Source organism: Dreissena polymorpha, chromosome 10 (assembly GCF_020536995.1).
Source record: "Dreissena polymorpha isolate Duluth1 chromosome 10, UMN_Dpol_1.0, whole genome shotgun sequence".
In the NCBI taxonomy this organism is placed as follows: domain Eukaryota; kingdom Metazoa; phylum Mollusca; class Bivalvia; order Myida; family Dreissenidae; genus Dreissena; species Dreissena polymorpha.
The window spans coordinates 4,892,571-4,920,183 of NC_068364.1; the positions used below are offsets into that span (position 1 = coordinate 4,892,571).

At 33.7% G+C, this 27,613-nt stretch overlaps 1 protein-coding gene across 7 annotated transcripts; it reads right to left on the reverse strand.

Annotated features, from left to right (window-relative positions):
• LOC127846949 (opioid growth factor receptor-like) lies at positions 1-26,506 on the reverse strand. 7 transcript variants are annotated; one of them, XM_052378389.1, is made up of 14 exons: positions 26,459-26,506; positions 12,768-13,481; positions 11,626-11,695; positions 10,475-10,623; positions 9,592-9,661; positions 9,022-9,097; positions 8,241-8,310; positions 7,796-7,947; positions 5,733-7,389; positions 4,837-4,900; positions 3,778-3,847; positions 3,381-3,441; positions 3,107-3,273; positions 1-2,572 (listed from the first exon to the last, which is right to left on the reverse strand). In XM_052378389.1, the coding sequence occupies exons 1-14, from the start codon at positions 26,483-26,485 to the stop codon at positions 2,344-2,346; spliced, it is 3,576 nt and encodes a 1,191-aa protein (XP_052234349.1). In that variant the 5' UTR covers positions 26,486-26,506; the 3' UTR covers positions 1-2,343. The 7 variants fall into 7 exon arrangements, with proteins under 7 accessions (XP_052234349.1, XP_052234348.1, XP_052234347.1 ...); XM_052378388.1 differs by lacking the exon at positions 26,459-26,506 and adding an exon at positions 26,119-26,262; XM_052378387.1 differs by lacking the exon at positions 26,459-26,506 and adding an exon at positions 24,358-24,495 and having other exon boundaries at positions 10,475-10,620.
• Positions 26,507-27,613: the final 1,107 nt, after the last annotated feature.

The window sequence follows — 27,613 nt, forward strand, 5'->3', positions numbered from 1 at the left end:
GCATTTGTGGTTCAATTTTATTCAAGACTTAAACAGGTGCATGTTTTCAATATTTTTATATCGTTACTATATGCAAAACAAAACAACCAATTTGCAAATACATATTAACTATTGTATATACTCAAAAATAAATAATTAAACAATACAGATGGCTACTAAACTATATTGATAGCATAAAATAAATAACTCAAATCCTGGTTTCAAATCAGCATATTAAACATATATACAATATACATACGAGTCCAATACACTGCCGATGAAATCCATAGCTATTAAAAAAACATGTCTTACTTCTAGCACAAAAAGAATGATGATGAAGTTTATTCGTTAACTGCAGTTTGCTGTCATTGATTATGATTGTTATACCTAACAACATAACTTCTACTTAGTCAGACTCGTCTAATTTAAAAATATTACAGACTGCTATGGTGTTTTTTTTTTACCGGAAATCATTGCTTTTGTAATAAGCTAAGCGAACAATGTTACTGGGATGTGCATGTAATGTTTTATTATTCGTGTGTTTGTGTGTGCCAAATCGTAAATTAAGAGCGTAAAATAATGGAAAACATAGCATTTAAGCTGTTTTGGACATTCATGGCAACACAACACGGATACGAATATGTTTTAATATAAACAGGTTGAACACCAGATCTACAGTATGCATTTAAAAAAATGCAAACACGTCGAAGATGTACGTTGGAAGTTAGATTATTCCTAATTACTCCTCCTGAGTAAAAAGTATAACTTGTTAGCGGATAATATGACGCTGAGCGCAGACTCGGGGGATTCGATTAAACATATGTTTTAAAGGTTTTTGTATCAAGATGATGAGCTCCAATGTCTGGTGCGTTTAATAACTATCATCCAGACAATCTCGGCGTGTCACCTTGGTCCAAGATGACAGAGGAAACACCAAACCAATGATAATTAGCAGGCAATGCTAGTATCATTTATTCGTTTAATATCAAATGTCTATACGTTATTGCGTCTTGTAACTGTATTTTTAGCATTTACTTCCATGTACATTTACTCCTTTGTAATGATTTTCATTACATGCATTAACATATTTCAAATTATTTGAATTAAACAAATAGTAACAAGTAAGGAATGTGGAAAAAAGGACTTAATTCTTAGACAAGTTTAGTATTATATCACTAGCATTTAATAATATCTTATATCAAAAAGCAAGTCATTTTTGGAATTATTTTTAAAATTATGTAATACATTGTTTATCATATAATGTCCTTATCTAATACGATGATGTAAACCTTGTAATGTTTAATAAACAAAATTGCATTAAGAAATGCATAATTTACAATTAAAATATATTAACCCAATATTTACTTGAACAACAAGAGAGAAATCATATAAACCCATTTTATGTTAAGATTGTGTATTGCGATATTTTCTTGTATTATCAATCAATACCTGTTTCTGAAATAAATATTTTAAATAAAGCCAAGTAAGCTCCATAGTAAGTTCCTCCGTAAACAATATTTTGGCAAATATTTGAATAAAGTAGATAAGAATAACGTTAAACAACTGTTATTTCTTTACTACGTTTGCGTAATTGCGCACATCATACTCCTCTTCATTGGACATCATTTTGTGCATCATACATTCAACTAGAGTAATCAATTATGAGTTTATATACATTAAAGTTATATAGCCTCAGCTAGAGCTCTTATTAACAAGAAACCGTCGGAGACGGGTGATGCTCCCCAAAGTTTTTTTGTCACAATATTGCACTATATATGCAGATAAAAGGAAACGTCTTGAGGGCACAGTAGTTGGGGGGACAAGAATTTTTTTATAGAAAATTTCAGAGGGCCATAACTCTGTGAAAAATCATCCGACCAGAGCCCGCTGATAATATGCACATCTCCTCTTGGTAGTGAAGCTTCCCATAAAGTTTCATTGAATTCCGGTCATTAGTTGCTGAGAAATAGCCCGGACAAGAGTTGCACTATATGTACAGTTAATGGAAAATTTCAAAATTTTCAAAGGGCTATAACTCTGTGAAAAATCATCCGACCACAACCCGCTGATAATATGCAAATCTCCTCTTGGTAGTGAAGCTTCCCATAAAGTTTCATTGAATTCCGGTCATTTGTTGCTGAGAAATAGCCCGGACAAAAATTGTGCACGGACGGACACACGGACGGACAGACAAAGCGGCGACTATATGCTTCCCCAAAAATAAATTTTGGGGGAGCATAATAAGACTAATTACATAATTATAACATGTGCTTAGTGCATTATGCAAGCCATTACAAAATAATAAGTATGAACTTGCAAAAGTTTGTTCATGGGTGGAAGTTTTGTTTCTCACCAAATCCCCAATTAATCTGACGACTTCTCCCTCATTTTATGTAATAAAGTTTTCCGAGTGTCTTCATTTTTTATTGCGTTAATCCAGGGTCCAAAACTTTCTTTCGAAATTTTGTTCAGCGATTTATTGATTAATACCTCTGTCATGAGGAATTCGACGAATGGACATTGAAGGTGTTCATATCCAAGTTCACCAAGACTTGTAAGGATTCTGGTTATACGATTGCAATTGCGAATTCGCCTAAAATAAAACAAAAAGTTTAGAACAATAAAGGAGGATAACAAATCATGTGAATTATTTATACATATACATATACGCCATAACAAAGTAATTGGTAATTGATATATGGATATTGAACATACAGAGATATCAACATGACATATATCTGTTTACCATCTGATCAATTCAAAGAAGTGTTAATATATTTTAAAGATAAACGTTTAAAGCAGATCAACTTCAGATAAGTTTTTAATTATGTTTGTTAATGTCAGTGACGTTTTCTAATAGTTCTAATAGTTCTATACAAAGAAAAACAAACACTATGCATAAATACTATAATCATATTTGTAATATTATATAAAATTCAATGCCCATTCATGAAATATATATTTAATATTATTGAACACACTTTATCATCATTAGTACTTAAAAACAGTTTCAACAAACATAAAACAGATATTTAAAACGAAATGCAAAATTGGAACCAACATATAGACATAAATATATACACACATTAAAACAACAAATCAACAAAACACGCACACTTAAATTTACCTCGACTCAATGTCCTGCCAGTTTTTATATCGGACTTCCATGAACTTAAACTGACATCTACCTATTGACTTTGTCGTCTCATCTACCATTTCCATACCAAAGAATGCCAGCGCCCTTTTAAATGCACGCAGGACTCGTCCATGCATTAATGTATCGTTTTTAATCGCCTGTAGAAACGTAAAATTGTCGACATGTGCATTAATCATAACACACAATTCCATGTTAAAAAGTGTTTTTGTAGCATTGTATAATTACGTGAACAATGTTTACTTACAATCGCTTCATCGGGCGAAAGGTTCGGAGTGATGTCGTCTGACTTGGGTACCGGAAACAACCTATAAGTTTTATAAATGTGTGTAAATTTTATTCAAAAGATAAAACAAATTAAACTAACATATTATGTGACATGCTGAATGTAGAAAAATAAACAACCGTTATTAACCTTTTTTTGTGTGAAGAACAATGTACAATAAAATGAAAAACATAACCAAAGAATGAAAACACGCGATATTGGGGCACGTTATACAAAGGGGGTGGGTTGAAAATGATTTAATATGCAAGTTTATGTTAGTTTGACTTCATTTACTCAATCATTTAATTGTAACAATATTTACAAATAACGTTTGTTCATGCGTTTAAGATTTTACAGTGAACTCAATTGACATACTAACCAAAACCAATAGACGTCATTGGCATGTAGAGTGTCAAAGTTCACTTTGAGCATTTCTTCTATAGTTGTGCCTGAAACCAAATAACACGTCAATAATATATATTTTAACTTGAATTAGTAGTGTCTTTAAACATCGGCCTTTTAATAAAACAATGTGTACATTTTGTACTATACAACAGCTATTAACACCACCACTCAGGCATTTGATTAAACGACTACCACGAACCATATTTTAGTTCATCTTTACTCGTTCATTCTTAAAAGTCGTGAAATGTCAATAAAATGTAACAAAGAAAATTGTCAGACAATACTTTTAGGAGTAAAATTTAACATTTTACATTAGATAAGTAGGTTATAGGTTAAATAATATACGAAACGCATGATTCGTATCGAAAAAAGAACCTATATACTAAATGAATGCAATTAAATAAATGCTATATTTAAGAGGAAAACTCGCATCCGAGACAGAAAGAATGTATTAACCGGCTTGAGAGCCAGTTACCGCTTGCACCTACGATTTAGACAATGAACAATGTTTTTCTTACAGTCCAAATGGGTGAACAGAAAGAAATAACTTAAATAGCCTTCAATACAATGCTGCAAAGCATGGGTTGGTAAGGAGGTATATATGAAGCGGTACCAATTCGCGTCACGTCTGCCTCTTGCAATTACCTTTACCTTTTTTTACAGTTAATTGATTGTGAAAATGATCAATTGAAAACGGTAGACTTCTCCTGCTTCTTTTCAGTAAATATGACATATCAAATTTAATCTAATTTTCTTTTTCCTACTATCATCGTATCAAAATCTAACATGAATGCAGTAACTGGCTTCCCAGCCCGTTAATAAAATTCTGTCTCAGATGCGATTTTATCCTGAGCTTAACAGCTCCCTCGAAAACACATTTGAATTTGCGCAAGCTTGGAATATTGTTGTTATCAGAGCGAAGTCGGTTATTTATGTCAAGTTTCACTTTTTTAAACAATTGTCACAACATATAAACGCATTTATAAAGACGACATGTATTTATTTGAATTAAATACATGAAATGCAGATTTACCTGGGCCTTTTACGATTTTATTTCTGTAGAACTTATGGTTTTCTCCATGACAATGATCATCCTCCTGTATATAAATAAAAGAAAGCCACATTAAACTGTAGAGTTTATTTACCTTTTTGATGCAGTCAGGTAAGGACAGGTCATCAAATAAGGTAGTGGTGAAGACTCAGCGATGACCTGTAAATAACACCTGACACACACACACACACACACACACGCACGCACGCACGCACGCACGCACGCACGCACGCACACACACACCTTTGCCTTTGTAAGCGATCTTGAGGGAACCAGTCGGAGAACTCATTCATTTGTTTGGTATGCTGATTACTGTCATCGCGTAACTTCATACATGTACATAAACAGTTTATTTATTACATGTATATATTCAGGAGAACCATAATTTAATTATAAAACGTATTCAAACACTTATTTATACTTTTCATACTGATTAAATGATAAGCTTCAAATATAATATATTGTTAACAGAGACCGTCTTTCTATCGTGATTGGGATATCATCTCTTTAAAATATTTATCTACTATTAAATCAATAATTGTTTTTATATGTGGTATGGTCTCCATGTCTCTGAAGAAATAAATCACCAACCAACACATCATCCAACAAATCAAACCCAACCACCAACCAACCAACTAACCAACACACCAACCAACCAACTAACCAAACAGCATGACAACAAGCCATTCGTCCGTCCGTACAAAACAACCAACCCACCCACCCAACCATCCGTCCGTCTTTCCATCCACTCAACCACCAAACCCATCCAAACCCGAAACCCGCCCACCCAACCACCCATTTAGTTATTGTAATGGTACCACTCCCCAATGATGCAACGTACAATGGTTTAACATTATACATTCTTCCTAAATACATACCTTATCTTTACATGGTGGCTTTTTATGTGCATCCTGATTCGGACGTGGTTTTGTTATACTATCGGTAGCTGAAGACGTGCATGTTTGTTTGACAGTCGGTACTTCGGTTTCATGTGAAACCGTAACGTCGGTTTCATGTGAAAACGTATCATTTCCTTTGACATATTCCTCGTCCACTTCAGCTATACTACTTTGCTCGTTCTTTCCCTTACATTCCCTGTCATTGTCTTTGTTTACGCCGGGAGTTTCATCATTCGTATCACAAGATGTATATTCATCCTTGTCAGGAATAATATTAGTTTCAGACTTTTCAAGTATTTTCTCAACGCTTGACTTTTCAATCAAAGTACCATATTTTTCATGTACATCTTCTTTTACATTCCGATCTGTTTTATCCTCTTTGGACTCGTTTTCAGGAGCTTGAGCTACAGTCAAGGCCTCCTGTTGTATATTCCATGGCTGAAGTAAAACTCCACTTTCTTTTATTTTGTAGTCAAATTTCCTATCCATTACATCTCTCTGTCCACGATGTATGTCATCCTCACTTTTTGCTTCATTTTCATGATTATTATATGCCTCTTGGCCTAGAACAACCAAAGGCGTTTGTACTGTCTGACAAGCTTGAATTTCATTATTACCGCTAGATGCGTCTTCCTTTGATATTGAACGTGGAGGATCAATCTCTATTTCTGGATCAACGTCACCAGGAGGTGTTTCTGCGACACCGTCAGTCTGACTGCTGCTAAGTGGATCACTAGCTATTCGATCATTCTTATCACAAGATGTGTATTCATCCTTGTCAGGAATAATATTAGTTTCAGATTTTCCAAGTATTTTATCATTGCTTGACCTTTCAATCAAAGCACCATATTTGTCATGTATATCTTTGTTTACATTGCCATCTGTTTGATCCTCTTTGAACTCTTTTTCAGGAGCTTGAGCTACAGTCAAGGCCTCCTGTTGTATATTTCCTGGCTGAAGCAAAAACCCACTTTCTGTTACTGTATAGTCACTTTCCTTGTCCATTACATCTCTCTGTCCACGTTGTATTTCATCCCCAGTTTGTGCTTCATTTTCATGATTACTACATGCCTCTTGGCCTAGAACAACCAAAGGCGTTTGTACTGTCTGACAAGCTTGAATTTCATGATTGCCGCTAGATGCGTCTTCCTTTGATATTGTACGTGGAGGATCAATGTCTATTTCTGGATCAACGTCACCAGGAGGTCTTTCTGCGACACCATCAGTCTGACTGCTGCTTAGTGGATCACTAGCTGTTTGATTACCATACTGTTCAACGTTGTCTGCTTTTATATTTATTATTGTACCTTTGGTTTGAAGTTCTACGGCTAGTAAAGCGTCAACAGAAGCCATTATGTTGCTTGGTTGTTCACTTGTGAATGGATAACCATACTGGTCAAAGTTTTTCGTATTTTTCTGCATTTCTTGTCTCAATTTAATCATCGCAAACATTTCATCCCCGTCCTTTATCGCCTCTATCCAATAATCCATGCTGCTTGAATTGAGATTAGGAAGTGTTTTGTTTACTATAGCCTCAGCCAATATGAACCGTACCAGGGGTTGTTGAAACCTTTCATAACCCATCTGTGCAAGGCTCGTCAATATTCTTGTAATCCGCATGTAGTTGTGATAAGAACTGAAATAATGTCAATTTTCTACAGCAATACATTTTCGTTTACCATAAAACAGCTGTCAAAATGCCCACAACTTATGTTATATTATTATCTATTCACATAGGACTAATTGGTAAAACATTACATTTACAGAATAAATGGTACAATAATCATTAATAGCCACTACATATTACATATACGTATAAAAACCATGTTGTTGATAACAAGTAACATATTTTTATTTCATCTAGTTTTAAACATAAATTAGAACACGTAAGATTGTAATTGTTCTTGGTGAATGATGTCATATAGTACATTTAACAGACCGCAAATTTAAAACAAGGAAAACATACAATAGACGCACTCATTAACCCATTACATTTTTTTCAATAATAACAAATCTACAAATCAGATAAGTCTGATGCATACGTATTTAAATGTGCATATCTGTCCTTCCAGTTTTCCTCACATCTTCGAATCTCTCCGCTAGTTTCATCCTCCAGTTTCATGCCGTAGAAATTCAGCATCATTTTATAGGCACGGAGAACTCTCGCATGGGCGACGGAATCTTCGATTATTTCCTTGAATGGTATCAAATCAATGCATTCAACACCATTATACATCGTCTTAATACCAAGACATGGCTGAACCTTTATTAGACTTTGCGTCCTCTAATCAGTACAAAGGTAGTGTTTATTTATGTGTTAGTTGCTATATTGAAAGTATTTGCAGGTGTGTTTTGTTATGAACAAAGAGAACTGACTAGAAACAATACTACATATACTATTTTCGAACGAATGTAACAGAGTAAAGTGTTAAGTATAAGGTGCAGTTAACACTAATTTTGAAAAGTTGAGGTAAACGAATATCTCACCTTAGCCTCATAATCAAATAATTCTTGTGCAGAGTAATTCAAACCGGATGAACCAGGGATTGGAAACAACCTGTGGCACACATTATCATACATAATTTGGTCGTTAACAATAAAAAATGTAATGCATTGCGCCTAAATAGCTTTACTTTGTTGTGATACGATGCACTAGAGCGAAATATTAAAGGCCCGAACCTGATAATGTGTACATCGAATTTAATGTCTGAAAATTTCAGATATTTTTTGTTATATACATTTAAACCTAGTACAATCCGTTGCTTTAACATTTCTTTTTTTTTTTGATGTTCAACTACATTTGTAAGTATTCATCAAAAAGTTTTAACCTGTATTAAACTTATGGTGCTATTTCTAGTAACAAAAATCTGACCTTTTGCATCGGGTGCAATGAAGGGGTCATTCATTATCCTCAAATAATCTGCGTTAAGTTCACCAAGTTTTATCCAAGCAGTATGCTTATGGATATCGGAGGAACACATTTTGTGGAAGACGAAGTGACGAGCAGACATACGGGGGCGAACGCACATTCAGACATGACGGACGGAGAGAAAACTGATACTCCCATCCGTTGAAACCGGTTGGGAATAAATAGTTTTGTTGGTACAATTTAATTCGCGAATCACAGCTTTAGAGTGTAATCATTTGAAACGCATACTATTGCACATATAGATAGTGATTATCAGATTAGTGATAGCGAACTATAATTTACGTTACCTTACATTCAACTATAGTGAGTTTTATTTTCACACATTAAATTGAAGTTTACCACTGGATGTAGGAATGGCTACTTTCAAGTTTCTTGTAATCTCCTTCCCACGCCAACATGTCTTCAACATAGCTTCCTTAAAGAAAAAAGAAAGCTAGCTCGTTTTTTACAATGGACACAAATGAAAAAAGATATCTGCAAAAGTTAACACGAGGACATTCATGGAATGAAGCGTGTTATGATTGTTCATCAAGACATTTGTGAATTATTCAGCATTTACTAAGCAATTCCGTAAAAAAAAGACTACTGGAAGTACTCAAGAGAGTCCATCCAGAAAATGTTGTTTCATCAAATCGCAATCTATTTGCTAAAACTTCGACATAAATGAGTTTGGTTCTAAGGCATAGGCGTGAAATTGTCTGTTTTATATACGTTCATGGAAACATATTTGTTTCGGAATGTAAATATTCACGAATTTCCAGATAGAAACTTTCGTAGAAATATTGAAACTCCAGAACCGAAAAGCTTCTAGGTTAATATAAGAAACACAGCAAATCAGTTGTAAGAAGCTGATAAATATGTTTTAAAGCAATATTGAACATATTAATCGACGATGTGCGCTATAATTACCTGGAAAAGGGCGAGAAGCGATCTCATTTCTGTAAAACTTAAGGTTGTCCATTTTACGCAGAGGGTCTTTCTGAAAAATAATTGCGTTGTTTGGCAATCCATACATGTATTTTAAATATCTTCATACCGGGTACGGATACAGAGTACCCAATCCATACCTAATTAAAAAAAGATCCACATGTGTGTGATTATGACGTATTTCTGTTCGCGTTTTTCTAGTTGTTTTGTCCGTAGGCCGATAAAAAGGTGATCGTGTTGTGATAAAGTGTCTATCCAGCCTGTACATCTTTCACTTTGTTTCGCAAGATTGCACGCCATCCTAGACTACTTGATAGTGGCGCTCGTTATGAAGTTTATTAAATGCTGTGTTATGTAAGAATTCTTTGAAAATTCAGTGTTATATTGTTATGCTCAAATTAACATCAAGTCAAAATCGATTTCGTAATTTACGGTTAAAAGATAACTAAATATTGACTTCATCACAGCAAAATGATCGGGATCTTTGACTGTACAAGCATTTCGCTGGATCTCAAAAGGTGAATATTTTGGCATCATTCCAGTAAGTTCATAGTGTTGCTTGGTCAAATAGCCCAACAGTTTAACATAATTTGCATTCAATACATTTCCGGAAGTTGATAAATCATCTCGGATCATGGTCTAAATAAATATATTTAGATAGGTGCATAAACATTTATATTTACAACTCCTGTTTTTACACAGACTTAATACTTTCATATGCATAATATATTAATTTATTTGAATATGTGTACATAAATAAAATGAATGAATGTGAGTATAAAAATAAGGTATTATACTAAGCTAATTTAGCTAAAATGAATAAATGTGAGTATAAAAATAAGGTATTATACTAAGATACTTTAACCTGTTGAGTTGTCCGGAAATCATTAGAACCTTTTCCTTGATCAGGCGTGTCATTGTTAGCATCAGACTGTGACTGTGTTTGGACAAGCCAAACTTGTTGACCAGTTGTAGCTGCATCATCAATGTTGTCTGCATTATTATCGGCATCTTCTATCGAAGAAAGTCGCAATCAATTTGCTTAAACTTCGACGGCAAGCATATTTGCTTTAAGGAATTGGCGCGAAATTGTCTACTTGACATGAAGATGTAAATACGAGTGATCATCTGAATAACAATTATGTATACGTTAATGAAAACACGTTTCTTGAAATGTCGTCAAATTTTCACGAAAACCTGCATATCTTATTCCCAGATAAAACTTTTCGCAAAACCAATTACACTCCAAAAACATCATTAGGAGAGATTGTTATTACTTTCAGCTTGTAATTAAATATAGTTTAGAGATGAATGTACATACGGCTTTAACAAATTTTGAATCAATAGCGTCAACAACTATTAACAATCAAACATTATGTAAGTAAATATTATGGATTTTCCAGACCAGCTGTAAGAAGTTGATAACTCTGTTTTAAGGCAAGTGAGTGATTTTCAAATATTACTCAATACAAGACAATGTACAATCTTAAAGTGATATTATGGGCATTTTTCACTGTTGAATTGAGCTGAAAAGAATTAACAGGTCAAAGAGTTAGTTAAAATGTGGTTATTGACCAATTATCTGCAACCCATCTTGCTACCAGTTGTTTATAAAAATATATTTTTATTCGATATTCTTACGTGACTCACCCAGTCCTCTAAGCCGAAATGATCCGTAAAACACAATTGTGTCTGTGTGTCGTATGAACGAATCTGCACTAAAACTAAATTTAGGTTCACATCGCACATGCATGATCAGTTGTCAAACGAAAGTACGGTTGATATTCAAATGCATTATTTTTCTCTTTCCGGGATATTGTTTTAGTATGTTGATGCTGCATTAACAAATATTAGTGTATATGAAGTGAAAACACCAAAAATAAACAACGGTTGCGATAGACACCTATTAACTGCTAGATGCCCATAATATCACTTTAAGTGTTTTTTTTAACAAATTGTAATAATTTACACCGACTCGTAAGATTTAAATGAATTAACGATGCTCGCAACATTTACCTTGAAAAGATGGAGAAGCGATCTCATTTCTGCTCATCTTCAAGTCTTCGTCTTTACGCAGAGGGTCTTTCTTAAAAAAACAACAACACATTACGTACATAATATCTATCAATATATTTGTATATATTTTCATATCGGGTTCGTTTACGGGATACCAAACCTCGTGCTTTATTAAACTATACAATATACTATAGTGTTGTGATAAGGTATCTATCCTGTGGGGACAGTGGTCTAGTGGTAAGATTAGGTAAGATCTAGTGTTAAGATCTAGGGATCGGAAGGTCCCTGGTTCGAATCCCGCCCAGGGCACTGGATTTTTCTGAGAAAAAAATTAATCCCACGCTTGCTCCTCTCCACCCAGGTGTATAAATGGGTACCTGTGAGGGAAATAAGGCAATGAGCCGTGGCTGCCTTGTGCACTATATGTAAACGCACGACATAATTCCCAGTGATCGGGGGGTAAATGTCAAAGTCGATTGAATCATAGTGAGTAATCAGACTATAAAAGACCTTTACCTTTCCTTCTTCCTTGTTCAACTGAAGTTTCACTTTGTTTTGTTAGATTGCAAATAATCCTAGACAATAAGATTGTGACACTCGTTGGACGGTTTATTAAATGCTGGGTTCGGCAATGATTCTTCACATACCCAGTGTAATAATGATATTTTCCAATAAACATCAATATAGTACTTAATGGTCAATGGTTGGCCAACAAGAGCACCGCATAGCGGGTGCTAACGCTCGGCTGTGGGTGCAGTTTTAAATAAATGAAAGCTTGTCAGAAGAAAAGAACTTTGATTTAAAAAAATCAAAAAACAGCTGAGCTAATAAAATGATCGGAAAAATCATTACGAGAATTTTTCTAGATATCAATATCTAAATTTGTGTCATTCCGTAGTTTTATTATGTTTCTGCGTCAAATAATGCACTACCTTCACATAGTTTGCCTGTAATACATATCTGTAAGTTGTTAAATCATATTCCAGCATGGTTAATATAAGTATATTTAGTTGGATGAATTACAATCTATATTTGCAAATTATGTATTTCTTTGAATATCTTCACAGAATGATACCAAATGCACGAAAGTAGAATGATAATATTATTAAGTATTATTAATTATTATAATAAAATATTCAAACCGGAATAGTTGCCCCGAACACAATAGAACTTTCTGTTTGATCACGCGTATTGTTGTAAGTTTCAGACTGTGGTTTGGCAGACAAAGCATGTTGGCTAGTTGTATCTTCATCATCAGTGTTGTCTGCACTTTTAATGTAATCTTCTGTGGTCTTTACCAAGTCCAGGTTTTGTTTATTAATGCTGTTTTCATTAAATGACTCTTTGTCATCCAATGTAGTTTCATTGTCAGGAGTTGGTGTGTTTCCCACAGAAACTTCTTGCTCTAACGTTTCTTCACGAGAAGATGATGTTGGTGTATCGAATTTCATTTCATTATCTGCGGATCTTTGTGTATGAACCTCAACGCTGAATTGTTCGTGATACGTTTTGTTATCTTCCTTCGCTTCTTGTGGTCCTATATTGTTCATGGATTCAGCCTTTTTAGCAAAATCAGATCCCGCTTGGGATTTCCAACCATTCCCCGTTTTTAAGTCAGCAGTGGTATCAATTTCATTTATCAAATGACAATCACTTTTTAGTTGTGATTTATTCTCGGTATGTTCTTGATACTCTTCGTGATCATTATGGCCATTTAATGTTTGTGTTCCCCCGTGTGGTGTACCGAAATTCCCTGTTTCAATGTCGCCACATTCATGCTTTTTGTCAGTTGGTGCCCTTATAGTATTACATGGAAGTTTTTCCTCCTTGTTAAGTGTCGTATGACTTGTTTGTTTCTGAAGAATATCGAAGAAAGGTTTTGTTGCATGATTTATATAATGCAATTATACTTTAATGCCGTATTTCATAGCTATGGACGCTTTAATGCGTTGTTTATTCAAGGTCCAATTTAAAGTTATGCGTACACGTTTACAAAAAATCTCTGTCAGCGTCTAATGAATTGACATTTATATACATAGCCAGCATCTAAGTCGTACAATTGGAATGCTATTATTCGTGTATATGTGCAGCGATATAATAATAAGTATAAAGGCAGTCCGGAAAATTTATCGGTAGAGATATTATTGATACCATCAGCTAGTCTTCTATTAAAGGCAAGTGGCCTCATGCTTATATAATGAAGCGCAATACATTTAGTACAAATTTAAACCATAACAATGATTAACGCATCGGTCGCTGCCACGGAAATTATCGGGAATAATGGAAAAAAAGTAATCGCCTTATTATATTGTGTTCAACCCTTTTGTAATTTTAACATTGTAGGTATTGTCTGGGTCAACGATAAAACGGCATACATACAGGTAAACATTTGTGTCTTCAGTAATAGTTTGTATGCCAATAAACACGTTAGTCTTATGACACATCGTATAAACTTAAAGACAAATGTTATTTATTTCTAATAATTCAGACTTGTTATTTAAATATACAATTTATATTCGATTTTTCTATTAAACTTACACAAACTTGTTTTTTATATATGAATAATATGAGTCGAGTTCTGAGAAAACTGGGTATAATGCATGTGCGTAAAGTGTCGTCCCAGATTAGCCTTGCAGTCCACACAGGCTTATCAGGGACGACACTTTCCACCTAAATTGGATTTTCTACTAAGAAGAGACACAGGCAGAAGTATCATAAATTTGCCCCCTCCTCCCAAGACCATACCCCCCCCGAGCTTACCCCAGGGGTTCCAGATTGTTAAATGTACACCTATTGTGTATGTCTATCGAATTAAATTCGACTTTCTTGCTACATGTCTGTGTTTCGCTGTCATATTTTGTCGATCGAATGCTCGGTTCTAAAACGCCATATCATTGGCCAACATAATGAGAACAACCAACCAGATGACGCGTTATAAAATTAAAATGGTGTACATGTGTAGATGAAACACCGAGTGACATATAGCGAGAAAGTCAAATTAAATTGAATATTAAAGTTATTAGCCGAGCAGGAGATCGGTTAGTTTTGGTAATCACGTTGCTTTTACTGTCTTTAAACGAATCTGGTTGCATTTTGTCGGCAACTGCATGGGAACATGTGTGTTTTCGATGAAAAAGGTCACGTCCAGTGTTCCACAATCTTTCAGCAATAGGCATATAGTGCGTTTCATACCTTGTGTATATATAATACCTATACGAGCTTTTTTTAAACTGTATTTTTGTCAATATTCGTTGTTAAAAAAGTCAAATCATACACAATAGGTGTGCATTTAACAATCTGGAACCCCTGGGGTAAGCTCGGGAGTGGGGGTGGGTAGGGTCCCGGGGGGGGGGGCAAATTTATGTATGATACTGCTGCCTGTGAGTAGAGACTTCATTTTAACGCAAAATGTCATAAAATCGGAAAGTGTCGTTATGCACATAATACATGTGTACGCACATGCATTATGTCCAGTTTTCTCAGAACGCGACCCATATAATGCAATTTATCATTTTGCCCAATTGTGAATACGTTCCTTTAAACATAATGTTGTACCGCTGGTCGTAAGGATACTTGTTAGTTATTTCCCTTTGTTTATCTGTTATCACCCGGTATGGATTTGGTTTCAAAGTTTTATCTCTAATCTTTTCATTCGCACGTTGTACTATCATCTGTCGATAAACAAGTTAACAGGTACTCCATTATTCAACCTATGTATGCCAAATATTTGTTGTATTTGGCTATTGACACAAAACGACTTCCTATGTATAAATGTAATCATTTGGAACAGAACGTAATTGTACGACACGATGTGGATTATTTGACAGACAAATAATGTTTACACCGATTCGCCTTTAGTGGTTAACAAATTATTGTCAAAGCTTTAAAGAAATACTAAGTTGATTGTTTATTTAATCAATAATATTTATCTCCCAATAACATATAGCGATATAATATATTATTTGACTTGTGTTTTCCAGTTCTAAAATAATAATAAAAGTATAATAGATTTAAAATAATAAGTACCTCGATTGTTTGGAACCGCGATGAAAATAAAAACAGTGGCCAAACATACACGAATGCAATGGAAATATATCCTCTACATCGGCTAAATCTGGCCCCCATTCCAATAAATGCCAATCGTGATACATCGGCTATCTCGGATTCCTCCGTAAGATAGGCCTCGTGGCTAACGGTCGCCATATTGCCTTGTATTACTACTTTACTACCCAAAAGGTTGTCAGTCTATTGTTATGAGGCTGTATACGATGCGCGTTGAACTAGCGCCAAACTTTTTACCGAAACTTTGATATTAATAGCACTATTAACGTTCATTTATGTTGCATTTTGACCTATTATCCAAGTGGTTTACTTTTCCATTATTATTTAATCCCCTTATCATCCAATTTTTAAGATGAAATTACGGTGTTTACAAAACCAACCAAACCGAAAGTGAAACTAGATGCATTACGTTTCGCGATGTAAACATTAAATATTTGTTCAGTTTGAGGAAGCGAATCGATAATAGACGGTGGAATATGTATGCAATACAGACTATCATTGCCTATTGTAGTACTGGCTAAAAAATACCTTTTATGACAGGTCATGTATAGAACGTTAATCAAAATAGTGACCATAAATCACTACAAATGTCTGGGTTGATCATTAATATAATTAATGCACGTTTCTGATCTAATTGCCTGTATCTAGTTGTAATTACCATGATATTGATAAAATTAAAACGTTTTTTTCATAAATTAACATTACGTGTTTATTTTTATCATTTAGGTAATATATGATTGTATAATTATCATCATTAAATATTCTGAAAATAATCTAAATTATCATGATTACTTTAAAGTAGAATTTTTAAATTTTTCTCATTATTTTTAATGAATTTCCACATTTGCTTGATTCAAAATAAAATGTATTAATAAGGGTTTCAGTTTTTAATTTTTATCCAATTTTAAGTTCGATTAAATTTAAAGTACTAACTACATACATGTATGTGAAATGCTCTTGAGTTCGTTTCCTCGGCCTAGAACCAGTACTTGATGTCTCTTGGAGATTTCTTAAGAATGCTTCCACACTGGGGATCAAACCAGTGACCTCCAGATCATTAGGTGGACACCACATCCATTACACATCAGCGACCTTTAATTAGTAAATTACTTTAATATAATATAATGTTGCTACATATTTTTGGAAAATGATTAATGTGCAGTACTAAATAAATCTAAATGCATACAATTTTAATTGTGTATATTGTGTGATTATTAGTTACAAATTCACTTTTTACAGGTATACTGGATTATGAAAGACTGATAAACATAAAATTGACAACTCATCTCCCCAACGATACTTTGTGTGGCTCATTCTCAGAACAAACCCATAGTCAGTTAGAAAACTACAGTGTAAAAAGACCACTTGATTGTGACAATTATGGCTGACCAAGCAAATGTTATCATTTAAAATAAAGAAAACTTCCAGTTCAATATACATTTTATACCAATTATGACATTGACCATCACAGAAAATAATTATAAGGTTGATTTTCCCAAAATTGACTGTTACGTTTGGATACTGTTTTAAGCTTCACTCTACTTTGTCTGAAAATATAAGTCCTAAATGATGTAATAGAAACATACATATTTAATTTTTAGTTTTACAAGTATATATATATATATATATTATTATATCTTTTTATCGATGGTCAATCAATTTAAGTTTAACTAATATATATATATACACACATTATATACATGTGTATGCTTTGATTTTGCAAGCATGAACACGGTTTCATTTTTTGAGTATTTAAACAAGAGGGCCATGACGGCCCTGTATCGCTCCACTGCTGAAAAAAAGGCTGAAACAAATTTCTCTGCATGTGCAAATACTTAAATATAGGCCCTATTTAAGCACATGTACACTTTTGTGACCTTCTGGGCTGGGTCAAATTTAACCCCAGGGGCATAATTTGAGCAAACTTTGTAGAGGACTACTATACCTCACTTCATACAAAATGTGGTAGCCCTAGGTCCTAGAGTTAAGGACAAGAATATTTTTAAAGTTTTCACAAAATAAGCAAGATATAAGCGTATATAATGTTCAATTTTGTGACCCACGGGTCAGGATCAAATTTGACCCAAAGGGCATAATTTGAACAAACTTGGTAGAGGACTATACGATGTTATTGCATACCAAATTTGGTAGCCATAGTCCGAATGGTTTTCGACAAGAAGATTTTTAAAGATTTCACAAATTAGGCGCTTTATAAGCGTTTATTCAGTTTTGTGACCTCCTGGGGCAGGGTCAAAGTTGACCCCAGAGGCATTATTTGAACAAATTTGGTAGAGGTTTATTAGATGTCACTACATAACAAATTTGGTAGCCCTATGCCTTATGGTTAAGGACAAGAAGAGTTTTAAAATTTTCACAAAATAGGCACTATATAAGCATATAATTGATTTTGTGGCCCCCGGGGCAGGGTCAAATTTGACCCCTGGGGCATAATTTGAACAAACTAAGTAGAGGACTATACAATGTCACTACATACCAAATTGTGTAGCCCTAGGCCTTATGGTTATGGACAAGATTTTTTTTTAAGTTTTCACAAAATAGGCATTATTTAAGCATATGTTCAATTTTGTGACCCCCGGGGCAGGGTCAAATTTGACCCTAGGGATTAAATTTGAACAAATTTGGTAGAGGACTATTAGATGTCACTATATACCAAATTTGATAGCCCTAGGCCGGATGGTTATGGACAAGAAGATTTTTGAAGTTTTCACAAAATAGGCCTTATATAAGCATATGTTCAATTTTGTAACCCTCCGGGCAGGGTCAAACTTAATCCCAGGGGCATAATTTGAACAAATTTGGTAGAGGACTATTAGATGTCTCTACATACCAAATTTGATAGCCCTAGGCCCAACGGTTATGGACGGGAGATTTTGAAAGTTTTCACAAAATAGGCCTTATATAAGCAAATGTTCAATTTTGTGACCCCCGGGGCAGAGTCAAATTTGACCCCAGGGGCATTAGTTGAACAAATTTGAAAGAGGATCACCCCAGGAATATTCCTAAGAAATTTCATCAGAATTGGACCAGTAGTTTAGGAGAAGATGTTTAAAGGAATAGTTAATGCACGGACGCACGATGGACACAGGACCTTTGGCCAGTGGAGCTAAAAATCAAATTAAACATTTAGTTTTGATTTAAAATCAGTTTTTATATGCAAGTGTCTATTTCACTTATAAATTAAAACAACATATTATACATTATTGAAAAGATTATTCCAAGCTTGATGTCATATTTCAACTTTGCATAGTGTAGTTAATTGAACATTGTATTGAACTGTATGGGCAGCTATATTTTTTAATTTATGTATGTTGTATTATACAAAATGAATTATTTCTACCACAAGTAGACCATATAAGGCCTACTGCTACTAAATAGGCACTGGTATGAATTTGACACTGTTTTTGATACTCATACAAAGCTTTAATTATTACTTCACTTTAGTATATTAAATATTTTTAAGTTTTTGTTCAACATTTTTTGCAAAAGAGTGTCTTAATGCATTTGAAAATATACTTAAAACAAACTAAAAATATATTTTAACATACCTTTTTCCTGGTAAAGTGTATTTGGGATGATAAAAAATACACTTGAAGAGTATTAATGCTGGAAAAATGCCGAAAAAAATACATTTGTTTCTGTTAGAAGTGTGTCTGGTCTGCATTTTTAAGTGTATTAAATGCACATCAAATGCAGATAAATACAATGCCAATACTGTTACATGTATTGTAATGGACATAAAATGCACTTGTTCTTGTAATTAAATGCTTTAGTGAATAGAAATAACTTTTATAACGTTTTAACAATTAATAATACCTTTTTATATAAATTTTCTTTGAAATGTGACACTTAATTGATTTTTGCACCACTAGTAAGAGATATAATTTGTGCTCACAATGCTTTATCATTACACTATATAATATCATTTGTTGTATGAAAATTACCCGTAAAATTCATGTGAAAGCTCAAGAGATCAATAGCAGCGTGCTATACCCTGCTCCTTTTTACATGACTTGATGGTATTTAGTCCCCAATTCTACATGGCCAAGGGCAAATTAATGTGCAGATTTGACAAATAAGTCATAACTGGGATCCAATAGGCAGACTTTCATATTACTTGTATTTAATTTAAATCATGATCTGAATTGCTCTTTGGCAAATCTTCGTTGGTCACAGTATTCAACTGAATTTTGTTCACGTTGTAGTGATTATATTTTCAAATTATCAATATTTATCAGACAACATCTTTCTTCAAAAGTTTAACATGATTGCTTGGTTAATTTAGAAACAAGATCAATGCATCATAACATAAAATGAAAAAATGTGTAATAGTAAAAATGGCAGCAAAAAAGCACTAGATTATCTGCCTTAAATCTGAGACGTTATGTTGATGTATTGGAATTTCTCATAAATAATGTGTTCCATAGTTGTATAATTGTATAGTCGCATGCATGAGTGTTGTCAATGTCACAATACCAATTAAAGCCTATAATTTACTAAAACAATTTGAAGTTTGATGTGTGTTTTTTTCAAGATCTGTTATATATAATAAAAAAAAAATATATATATATATATATATATATATATATATATATATTGTTGAAAAGTTAACATGCAATAAGTTTACTGTAATTAAGTGACAAATAGTTTTACTGATTTGGTTGGATGCATATATCATATATGCAGATATATCATGGTTTGTGCAGAGGACAGTAGCAAAAACAAGAGCTGTCTCCGTAGGATGACATACGCCCCCGATAAACGCTTTGATATTAGTTATGAGCATTTTTCCAAACCTAAACGCCGACCCTAAGTTCAAGGTCAAAGGGGTCAAAATTTGTGTGTGTATGGGAAGGCCTTGTCCATATACACATGCATACCAAATATGAATGTTACATCTGAAGCGACATAGAAGTTATGAGCGTTTTTTCGAAACCTAAATGCAAAGTGTGACAGATAGACAGACGGACAGTGCGATCACTATATGCCCTCCTTTGGGAGCATAAAAATGTGTTTCATATTGTTTTGGTAAATTAGTAATGTAGTTAAAAGAACAGAATCATCGATTATAAAGTTATTGATTATAAAGTGTTGCTGGCATATTTGATGCATTCATCTAGCTATAAGAAGGTCCCTGTTTTATCCCCACTGGCACTGAGCGAGGGTTCTCAAAATCTTTAAGCAATATGAATAAGTACATATAGGGTCGAGAAAGCCTTGTTGATATGAGGGCTAAACACCTGAAATCAAAGCGACCCAGGTTAAAGGCCGAGGCCAAATAAATAAACCAGAGGCCGCATTAGCCTGCTATACTCTGAACAAGTATTGTTTCTTCTCAGAAAACTGGCTTTGGTGTGTTACTAAGCTTTAGACTTTGAGTTTCAGTGCAATCTATCTAAAATAAATTGGTTAAATTAAATAATAATTTGTAAAAAATAAACATTCTGCACACATTCAATTATTTACTTTACCTGTGTGCATGAATCATTTCAGTCTCGATGGTTAGTGAACTATGTCAAAAGCACCATAGCTATGAAACACTTGTATTTTGAATATTGCAATGTTCCACAGAAATGATGCTGATGATAATTCTACACGATCGTGACATGAAAAATGATGAATTATTAGATATTTCTAAATTCCATTTCCACCAACAATTCGGTTATTCCACTACCAGTTCACATGCTTCGTACACAGTTGAGAATAACACTAGTCCACTCAACAACCGTGACACATGTACTCAATTTTTAAACTTTTCGCAATAAAAATTGTCTTCTACTGTTATTGTTGTTGTTGTACTTTTGAAAGTAGTTCGAAAGATGGCGACTATTAACCCAGAGATTGATTTATGAAATAAATCGTCTGCTGATCCAGAGTGCAATAAATGCGTCCGTTATTTGAAAAAGAAAGTAGGATAGCACACACTTTAATAATAATTATATTCGCGTACTGTATTGTATCTTGATGTGAGTATACATATTTAAAATGCTTTTACATAAATCATTGACACGTTTATTTTATTTTTCTTGTCATATTATGGTTTGTGTGCTGAACGTTTATTATCACAGAACGTAAGATCCAATAATAATGGGTGCATATCCGTTGTACAAATCGAAAGTAGGTTGTGTTAAATGGTTATTCACCTCTATAACATGGATGTATGGGAGGCCGGTGGTACAGGCTTATTGCATAATGACTATAGCTTATTATGAAATAGTTAGTCATCGAACATACTAAGGCAAAAGACACGCTTGTTTTTAAATCACGCTTAAACAAATACCATTTGCCAGACCTCAGTTCACAGCGATATATAGCAAAAGACGCTTCCATACAGCAATTTGCAAATTTTATCTTACATAAAGGGTTAAAAGATGGACGTCAATAGTGTACCATTCAGCAATTTATCTTGTCAATTAGAAACAATATACGATTTGCAAAAATTGTGAACCAAGGCAAAACGTATGAAGATGATTTAGAAGCCTTTTTTTCAATATGATTACTGATCTTAATTTACCATATTTAAGCCATAATTAACCCAGATCTTCTCATTATGCTCAAAGAAACTTGTTCACAGATTTTCGCATTTTTGAAAACGTAATTTTATGTTTTTATTAACATTTATATACATTGATAATAATTATTGATGCATTTTTATCATAATATTCCTCTAAAAACATTTCTTGCTTTCGATTAGCCACAGCAAACCTTTTAAATTTCAATCGCACTCCTTTATGTACACGTTTTTTTTTTACATTTGTGTGTACATGAGTTTTGTGATTAATTCCGGGCTTATTTTCGGAATGCCTTTGTAATGACCGTAATGACCGTACTGATTCGGTTACCTAGCCTTTTTTTCATGATTTATATTGTTTTTGTCTTGTCCTGTACACGAACTTAGATTATTGCATAAACTCTATATATAATGCCCTCTGGCGGGGTGCAGAAACTTGGCTAAAGGAGGGCGGGAGAAATCATGTATTATCAAGGCGATTCACTCGCCGTTCAAGCCCTGTTAAGGTTTTTCATATCCCACGTGCAGTTACATCCCTTAGTCTTCGTTGAGTTCTTCTTAGTAGATTCAATGAAGTTATTATGAACTTTGTTAATAACTCAAGCCTTCGACGACGTTCCTAGCATAAATGGGGAACCGAATAAGCACCAGTTTCCTCATGCATGCAGGGATAAAGGCAATGCATATTTCAATCCACTTTTCAAATTATACCATCTGCACTCTCTTGACAACAGCTTTATTATATAGGCAACACCAATGAATTAAGGTTATTTACTCACCACATGCAAAAGACTATGCTGTAAATTTAAGTGTTTATGCAACTCCAACGTTCCTGCTGTATGCTTAAAATACTTCAGTGACGATATTTTGGCAGTATTAATCTTTAGAAAATTTAGTTGGAACGAAATAAGATAGACCTGTACGACTGAAACATCTATGAAAACCATGACTTATTCTGACGATATATTTATCCGTCGCGACCACTAAATTCGAAAATATTTCCTTATTTCTTAATTTGCGCGGCTGCATTTCAAATTTGCATTAATCCACTGTTTAAGCACATTTTAAATCGAAAACTACCTATACGAAGGTAAAGCCTCATCCTTTGTGATGATGGCCGAGTGAGGCATATGTAAAACACAACCTCGAACTGTATGACATCATATGAAATTATCGAATTATTTTGTCGAGGTCGAATGAACAAGACATATTGTTTTCAATGTTATTTTAATTTATTTTGGTATATGTGATTTGTTTATGCAATAATAGCGAAAATACACATTTTCTCGGACATGATCATCTGCGGGCGCTCTCAAAATTCCGTTCCTACCCTCATGCTGCGCACTCGGGCAGGAACGGATTTTTCGAGCGCCCGCAGATGATCATGCCCTCGAAAACGTCTTTTATCCCTATAATGAAGAACCAACAGTTTGTAACATTAATTTATCTTCTAGAGTTGTATTATTACTATTTACCAAATATATACAATATATGGATTCTAGTTACTATATCTGAAAGGGTAAGTGTTAGGAAAAGGGTTTGAAAAACACTGCTTTGTGAGGCATGTTATTTTGAAGTAATAAATTCTTTCGATTAATACCGTATCATTCATATCAAAGATAGCATACACGGGGTATACAATCTATCTAGATCCATCCAGATAACTCACAAAACAAGATAAACAAAACAAGATGCAGTCTTAAAAGAAAAAAGTTGTGATCAAAATAGAAAGTCTAAGTATGGGGAAACGAAAGTAGAAGTATTGCACAAAGTCTACGCAAAAACATGCAGAAAATCTAACAAAATCATACAAACCATGACAATAACTGACAAACGCTTGGGCGGGATAGAAAAAAAATGAAAAGTTAAAATTGAACATTTAAAATTCGTTTGGTTGAAATATTGAACAGTGTTCAAACCGATAAAGACTTAATGTTAGTCCTTTCATTCAGAGATTTACATACGAATCTTATAAACGAATCACTGTGCAATATAACAATAAAATATGTGAATATTATAAGAAATATGAAAACGAAAGTTATCAAATATGTAAACGAAAGTAGAGGCATAAAGAAGTGATCCAAAGCCAAAGTTAATACACTTTTGTTGAAGTGAAATTGAACTATTAAAAAAACACGTACCAAATGATGCACATACGCGAAACTTAAACCACACGCTACGTGTATTTCATTTAAATATCTTGTGCATGACCGTGAGAAACACGAGTTCGTTTTATCCATGTTATATTTTACTAATACACTAACTTTTACATCTGTAATGAAAAAATAATGGCGATAATAAGGGAGATCACTGAATACCAAGTGTTAACCCAATATACATGGATTGTTATTTTGCGGCTCTTCGCCATGCCTTTGTTCGATTGACTATCTTTTGAAAAAAAAATTGGTTTGTGTAACGCACGATATGATATAAGATGACGTATTAGGACATTTTTTATATTGTATCTGTGATTTGCTTTGACAAATTATAGGTCGCGAACGCCAAATGCATATTTGTAGGCCCCTCAACAAACCCGTTTCGTTTTTGTGTTTGTTAGATGCATATTTCCAACTTCCAATGAGTTAGATAATAACATACTTCTGAGCGTTTCGACGTCAGGTCCAGTATCTTTTGTAATACATTCTAGAAATCAAATTTTGTTTTTGTCACTACAACTTAACGCGGATTTCAATACTTTTCATTTTCATGATAGTGATTACAAATTGTATGATGCATGACGAGTGATTTAATAATTGCAGTGAACAGTGAACAGTTTATTACAACACACTTTCTAACGGAATATAGCTATTTAAACTGACTGTAATGAATAATAGTAATTATAAACATGTAAGCATAGGTCATTCAAACCAAGACGATTCATACAAGTTTGTATACCTGTAACCGTACAATTTGTTTTGTAAACCGAGCTTTGATGAGTTCGAAAAGATGCTCGATTGTGTGGTTTAAATAGTATATTTAAAACTTGTTTTTGAATGAAAATCATTCTTACTAGCCATTCGATTTCATAAATCGTGTTTCATAAATTATGACCAGATAGATTGGATTGCCTTAATAGGTATACCTTTAACTATGCTTGTTTTTATCAAATTAAGTTGAACACAAATGGAAGCACATATTTTTGGACTTCTGTGTTAAGAAAGGTTATTCAATTTCAACTTAATTTAAAATCGTATAAAACGTTCGTTGTTCAATTTTGTTCAATGACTTCGATTTCAAGTCCAAACTGTATACCGTATATAGTAGTCAAATCTTTCGGCTATATGAAGGATTTTCATTACTGTATTCAATTGTGTGATTATTTGTGAATTGAATTTTAGTTGATTGAATTTTGACTGCATTTTTTAACTGTTATTGTGCGGTCGAATTCTTTTCAGATACAGAAAAATTGGTCGCGGCTTAACATATAATATCCACCCAGCGGAACCCATGAGGAGACTCGAGTTGATACCAAAGCGAGTTCAATGTGTTGCTATTTATGCTGACAATATGTATTACATAATATTTTCGCGCAATAAATAATTTAATAAATCATTTGGTAAAGAGCAGTCCCATGAGGAATTCCGAAGAAGAAAATGTAATCTATGATTCCAAATATCATTGTGGCTAAATCGAAAGTGACATTCGAACACAAATAAACGGGTCAGCAGTTAATTAATGTACCCAGAGAATGTAACGCAATCTACTTTAAACAAAGTAAAACTTCAGCTGCACCAGCTTACAATGCGGTCCTTTATTTATAGTAAGAAACCATTTGCCAAACAACGAGACACAACACAAATGTAGGTCATATGTTCCACAACAAGCACACACAAACGAATAAATTGGGGTCATCGATTTGAGGCGGTTGAGGAAAATAATTAGAGGAAACTGCATTAACTTACTATTTTGTATTTCGCTTTTTTGCCGCACCAACATAAGTAACGCCCCATTTTAAATCGTCAGGTACAGTTAACTTCTGTCATTTTTTCAAATCGAAAGAAGGTAGTGTTGTTTCAAATCGAAAGTAGCCATCCGTTTAAAATAAAAACAACCTATCTCGTTTAAAGATAGTTTACCGATTGCAAGTATCATTTTGTCATCTGCTCAACTTTATAGCTTGTCGGCGCACTTTACATTTTAGGTTAATCGTGACAATTAACATTAGCTAAGCCAAAAATAATACTTATAATAATAATAATAAGTTATTCGGCTACTTTTATGAGGGTATGTTATACTACTTACTGATGATGAAGATGGTCGTGATTCCATTTTGGATCAAATTAATTGCGAACGGGTTCAGCACTTACTGAAAATAAATTATTTAAGCGAAGCATTAGACTATAAATCCAACACATGTAAGAATTTAGAAGAGATACGCATACACTATTGTGTGATGTGAATTGTAAATTATAAACAACAAGCATAGTTTGAAACGTGTTCATTACCCGTTACAATTAAAAGCAACATGTATTGTGTTCATGTCTTATTTGTTAATTTGATGATTGAAATAAAATAGTGCATTTGAATTTTTATAATAAAAAAATTAATTGACATCGCAATATAAAACTAATTGTGCAATATAACACTTCCTATATGAGAATCGACATACTTAGCTGTGTGTGGTTTCATTTTGTATTAGTTTTCGGTTATTAGCGTACAACAAAGCAATGTTACATGCATTACACTTCCTCATAGTAGAATCCTATTTTTACACATTGTTAAAGAATATTGTATTAAATGTGTCCAAGGTCTTAAACCTTGTGGCGTTATGACACCGTTTCCAACTCTCCACAACTACTTAACATTTCTTTTTCTGTATATGCATGCTACACATATCACGCTCGAAGCTATAATTTCAGCTTATTTATTGTACATTTTGTAATCCAACCCTTGAGTTAACAAATGCTTTGCGATTGCAATATCGATCCACCAGTGTAGCGGTTTACACTTGATCAAAGACTATTATCTACCATAAATTTGTAGAGGTAAGAGCGCTCAAAATTGTAAGATAAAGTTGAAATAGCAATAACCAAACTACAGTATAGTTACACGAAATAAGGAACAGTTAATGAATTTGCAATTAACTGTTCTAATGTTCTGTGTCAATCGCCAGTTCGTAAGTTCGATAGGTTTAGTTTTGTAATTTACATAAATAATAAATCTAAATCGATATTTAAAGCAGAATATCGAAGAACATATCCTTAACACAGAACTCGTATAAAACATAAAATTCGATCCCCAAAACAGCATGAGCGGATATTTATAAGAGAAAAAACCCCAACGTCGGTGTACTGTTAGATACGACATATTGCCCGAAAATAATAATTACGGTTAAGGGAAAACTATTAAGCTCTTCCTTATTAACAAACTTGTCTAAGGCAAACACACGATAGGAGG

Excerpts from the sequence above, each read along its gene's own strand:
- LOC127846949 (XM_052378385.1), bottom strand. The coding sequence starts at position 24,456 with ATGGATAAAACGAACTCGTGTTTCTCACGGTCATGCACAAGATATTTA. Across the intron at positions 7,390-7,795 it reads AGATATGCACATTTAAATAC|TTCTTATCACAACTACATGC; the intron begins GTATGCATCAGA and ends ACATTATTTCAG. Across the intron at positions 4,901-5,732 it reads AGCCACCATGTAAAGATAAG|GAGGATGATCATTGTCATGG; the intron begins GTATGTATTTAG and ends ATTTATATACAG.